At 31.2% G+C, this 5,421-nt stretch overlaps 1 protein-coding gene across 1 annotated transcript; it reads right to left on the bottom strand.

Annotated features, from left to right (window-relative positions):
- Positions 1 to 1,404: 1,404 nt before the first annotated feature.
- Positions 1,405 to 5,379, bottom strand: LOC112457242. The gene is made up of 3 exons (XM_025020170.1): positions 3,855 to 5,379; positions 2,770 to 3,244; positions 1,405 to 1,970 (listed from the first exon to the last, which is right to left on the bottom strand). Exons 1-3 carry the CDS (start codon positions 4,647 to 4,649, stop codon positions 1,894 to 1,896), a joined length of 1,347 nt encoding a protein of 448 aa, XP_024875938.1. The 5' UTR covers positions 4,650 to 5,379; the 3' UTR covers positions 1,405 to 1,893.
- Between the last annotated feature and the right edge of the window lie 42 nt (positions 5,380 to 5,421).

Consider the following 5,421-nt stretch of genomic DNA (forward strand, 5'->3'; position numbering starts at 1 on the left):
TTTATTATAATGTATATTAAAATAAATAATAAGTTGAGACTCTCGAAAATTTAAATGATAAAAGAATGGCTATGAGAGTCAGACGCAGTTATCGGTGCGTAAAAGATCGGAATCACTGATTTATTCTCAGAATAATATACATTCGTACGTTTCGGCTCGGGATTGAGCTATCTTCAGCAAGAAAGATAAATTAATTACTCCCGTTCTCCATTCCTGTTGAGTGAGTTTAGAATTCAAAGATCCAAACCGACATTAATTGTCAGATTGATATCTGTAATAAATGTTTCTTTACAATTCAAGTCAAATATTGCATGATATAATTAAACTCACCCGACAGTCAGGAGAACACGAATATCACAAAGCCATGTAACGTAGTGTGTGAGTATATAATAGAACTGTATATAAAGAGACGGAAACACCGAACTTGTCATGGTGACGGTCGCGAAATATCTAGACAAGTTCGGTGTTTCCGTCTCTTCATATACGGTTCTATATTATATACTCACACACTACTCTATATGGCTACAATTACTCGACTTGTTGCATCACGGTTACGCTAGCGATAATCGCGAGTTTTACAATCTCACTCCGTCGATGCAACAATTATTTTTGGCGTGCGCACGATGTGGTTTGGACGCGGCGTCTGGCGACGCGTGATTTGGTTGTTGCTTGATGTATAATGTATAACATCTCACTTGAAAAGGGCCTGATTGAAGCCAAAACGTTGTGAAGAGGAAGAATAAAGAAGTGATAGCCAGTGGGGTCGAGTAATTTTTTTAAGTTCTTATTTTTAAGTACAGCCGAATATCTCAAAAACTGAGCTTAGCAGGCAAAAATATTTTAGCTAAATCTTATATCGTTTCGAGAGGAACATTTCTAATATTTAAGTACATTTTTTTTAGGTAGAATACTTTCAAAATTTCAAGGTGATGTTTGTTTATAAATAAATCTCTATAAATGAATATTTTTAGGTGTACTAATCGATGTAAATTTTTCTTCTCTATAAAAAACTATTATTAACGTATACATAAAAATTGTTAATTTAGAAGTTATTTTATACTTTACACTGACATACATATTTTAATTTAAAATGTAAAATATTTTATAAAATATTTATTTTTTTATGATCTTATCTTAATAATTTTAAGTATAGAATAAAAAGACAAATTAATATAAAGAAAATATACAGTTTCTTTTTAAAAAATCTTTAAATTAGATATTTTTGTAATGTTTTCTTTACACCGATTGATCTTATTATTCTGTACTTAAAACTATTAAGTTAAAATAATCAAAAAATGAATATTTTACAAAATCTTTACTATTTTCTAACAAAATATGTAAGTATAAAGTATAAAATCATTTTTAAATTAATAATTTTTAAGTATATATTTATAATAGGTTTTTGTAGAGAAGGAAAAATTGTATCAATTAGTATACCTAAAAATATGAAGTTTTATTTAAAAAAGGTCATTTTGAAATATCGGAAGTGCTTTCATTTAGGAATAAAACGTGCTTATTATAAGATGTCCCCTTTGAAATAATATAATCTGAAACATTTTTGTTCGTCGAGCTCAGTTTTCAAGATATTGGATTGTTTAAAACAGGACACCCTATATGTTTAGACATAACTAAGAAAACGATATTAAATAATATTTAAGGAAATACACCGTTATTTGATAAATTTATGAAAACTATATAAAATATATAATAAAAATGAAAATAAACTTACTACTGCGACGTTTCTTCATTCCTGAAGAACAAATTGTATACGAATCGTCGTTATTCACATTTGCACGATTTTGACGCGTAATTTTCTTTCTGTTTACAGACCTTTGTTGACTATCTGTTATAGAAGTTTCAAGAAAGTTTCTTCTTGATTGTTCTGAGGAAGGTTCACATGAATGTTTCAGCATCGTTTTCTGATTCTTCACTCGAGGACGTGTCTTTACTTGCACCTTGTATTGCTTCGTCTATTATCATAATACATAATACAATATTATAATAATTGTTATGTAAATACATATAATAAAAATACACAAAAATAAAAAGAAGTGTACAATAGTTAAAGAGGTTCAGTGGCTACATACCAGTTCAGCCAGTTTCATGAAATTTTAATATAATATGTTGTTCTGGAATGCAAAATAGAATTATATGAATTTTTGGGGAATTTTCACCGTCCCGTTTTAAAAAAAATCTACTCCAAAAATTTAAAAAGTACAATTTTTGGAGATTTTTTTCAAAACGGGACGGTGAAAAATTCCCAAAAATTTACATAATTCTATTTTGCATTCCAGAACATCATATTAAAATTTCATGAAACGCTGCATTTTTAATATAGGTTCTTATGGGAAATGACATATATTGCATACCTTCAGAATAAAATAAGTGCAAGAAAAAATGCAAATGATAAAGAAAAAAAATGCACATGTAACTTAATAATTTACAAATAAATGAGCGAAAGAAAGGGGAAAGTTACCGCACATTTCGTAGAAAAATTTAATTATTAAAGCATAAAGTGCTTGATTTTTCGTCTGCTAGACTGCCACGGTTGTGAACGACGTGAACAGCAGCACGCACTATACACGCGGCGACCAATCAGAGCAATCCCCTTCATTTCCACTACTTCAAACGCTAGTGCGCTTTTCCAGAACCCCCGCGGCTCACTACTCCCCACGATGAAGCTATCAAACCTTCTTAATATATTTTATAAGAGAAACTCGGAGAAATGTATATAAAATAATAAAACACACAAGTAGTGCATATATATACCTGAATCATTACTATTGGACTTTTGTAACACATTTTCACCTAATGCTGCTTCAAGAAACTTCGTCATGCGGATGATCTCCACTGCTGGTATCGACTGCCGATAATGACGTTTATGAATCTTTTCGTGGTGTCCCATAAAGTTCGCCAAATCATCCACTTCATTTTCAGATAAATTCAACGTAATGCAAGTTGTAGCAATATGCTTGCGTAATTCAGTGCCCCTTAATGCATGTGGTATCTGTGCACCACATTTTTGAGAGAAATATCGCATAAGGACACATGCCCTTAAATATTTGAAACTGCGCTTACTGCTACTACGTATGCCGAACACATAGGGATTCTTTTCAAGAACATTCGCATCTTTTCGATGCTTCAAAATTAGTTCAATACATTGAACTAATTCTGTGTCTAAAATTACAGGCACTGTGCGTCCTAATTTCCCGCGAATTAAGAATCTCACATATTTATCAGCAACCTATATACAAAAATTATAAAATTATTTTGTTAAATTATATACAATATAATCAATCATAAAAATACAATTAAAAGACCCCGCACGGTGGAAATTGGATTTCGGTGGAATTGACTAAAACTTCTAAAATAGATGGTTCATGTGATGCTGATCAAAGCCACAATGGGCAAGATTTACAATAGTAGACTGTTTAGGCGCTATCAGAGTTTAAAAGTCAAAATAAAGTATTATTTTACTACTATATTATAGAACAGTGGATTACAATGTATTATTCTGCAGAACCATACAACTTATTCTTTTTATTAATACAAAAATATGTATTTTTTCACATAAATACATATTTTTGTATTAATAAAAAGAATAAGTTATATGTTTCTGCAGAATAATGCATTGTAATCCACAATATAATACTGAAATAACAACTTATTTTGACTTTTAAACACTGCTGGTGCCTAAATGATCTATTATTGTAAATTTTGCCCATTGTGGCTTCGATCAGCATCACATAAATCGTCTATGTCCGAAGTTTCAACCAATTTCACCAAAATCCAATTTTCATAAGACCCGTGCAAGGTCTTTTTGTTTATACATCAACAGAAAAAATATTTTATACCTGTTGTAAATTTGAACCTAATGATTTATATAAATCTAAACAAGTTTCCCTTGTTATGCCTTTGCGAGCATTAAAATCTTCTATAGTAACACGTTCAATTTCTCCTGCTCTTCTCCTATTGAAAACTCGCATAGATGTAAGTGTAACTTTTGCAAGCTCTTGCCATGTTTTGTACGTGATTTTTTTTTTAAGATTAGTATATAATAATCTTCTTTCACTCTTCAGATATGAGTGTAGCATTTTTATATCCTCCATAGATGGAAGTGTAACTTTTTTCTGTCTTTTATATTGTGTCACATTTTCTTCTACTATTTTGTTTATAGATGTCCCATAATCTTCATTTAATATTTTTAAAAAATTTTCTGTGCTACTTTGCTTTATTATATTATTTGTTTTTATACATTTTGTTATGAATAAGTTACCAACGTGTTTTAAATATGTTCCAATATTTGATGCAACTGATGGTGCACCATATTTTTTATTAACATAATCAAAATCAGCTACTTTATTTACTGTTTTAAGACAGTCATCATATATCGTAGGATCGTATATATCCGAAAACTCTTTTATGTTAGGGTTAATCTCTTTTAATGTGATAAGAAACCGTCCTAATAATCGAAGTCGAGCACGTATCATATCTTGTTGATGTTGATGACTGTACTTGATACATAGTTTGTTTGCGTATGTTATTAGTAATTTATCGTATCTAATACATCGTGTAACATCATCTTCCCTCAAAACTGGGAATAAAACTTTTCTTACTGTCTCACTTGCGCATTCATGGATTATTCCCATTACAGCACGTCCCAGAATTTGTACATTTCTGCCTTTGGATACATTTGCACATTGTTTAAAATGATGCCTAATATTATTTTTAGTAAACCATCCTTTACATTTTGCACAACAGGTAAAGTCTCGTACTGTTTTACGACTATTCTTGGCAGGCCTTCGACAAACAACTAACGCCCCCGTATTTACAGAAGGATCTGTATTGTGTATGAAATTTCCTTTCCTCCTAATGGTTTCTATAATTTTTTTCCGTTCTAAATTGCCTAAAATAAAAATAATATTAAGTAATGCATGTTAAGGCTCTTAAGTATACGCCGCGGCCATATTAGAGTTCCTATAATAACAGTTAAGCCAATGTGGTGACGATTTTTTATTGGTTTCGCCATATATTTCAGCCAAGTTAGTGGGAGTGAGATAAGCTATAAGTGGGAGTAAGACAAAGCTATCATGGTCGCCATATGCTTCAGCCAAGAAGTTAGTGGAAGTAAAGGCCATTGCACGTAACAATGTTTTAGTTGTAATCGTAAGGCCGTAAGAATCACGGGCGATTATTCTTCTCGCGCTTGAAAAATAATCGAGTGTGATTGGTCTATTTTCTTACGGCCTTATGATTAAAACTAAATCTTTATTACGTGCAATGGCCTTAAGACAAAGCTATAACGGTGTCCTAACTCTTATTATAGGAACTTTAGGCCATATTAGATTATGATGTCAGAAGCGAGAAATGGCATGTTGAGAATTCTTGCGTGCCATTTCCAAATAAACAGATATTTGTATA

This window comes from Temnothorax curvispinosus, unplaced genomic scaffold (assembly GCF_003070985.1).
Source record: "Temnothorax curvispinosus isolate PA1 unplaced genomic scaffold, ASM307098v1 QBEX01007663.1, whole genome shotgun sequence".
Lineage (NCBI taxonomy): Eukaryota > Metazoa > Arthropoda > Insecta > Hymenoptera > Formicidae > Temnothorax > Temnothorax curvispinosus.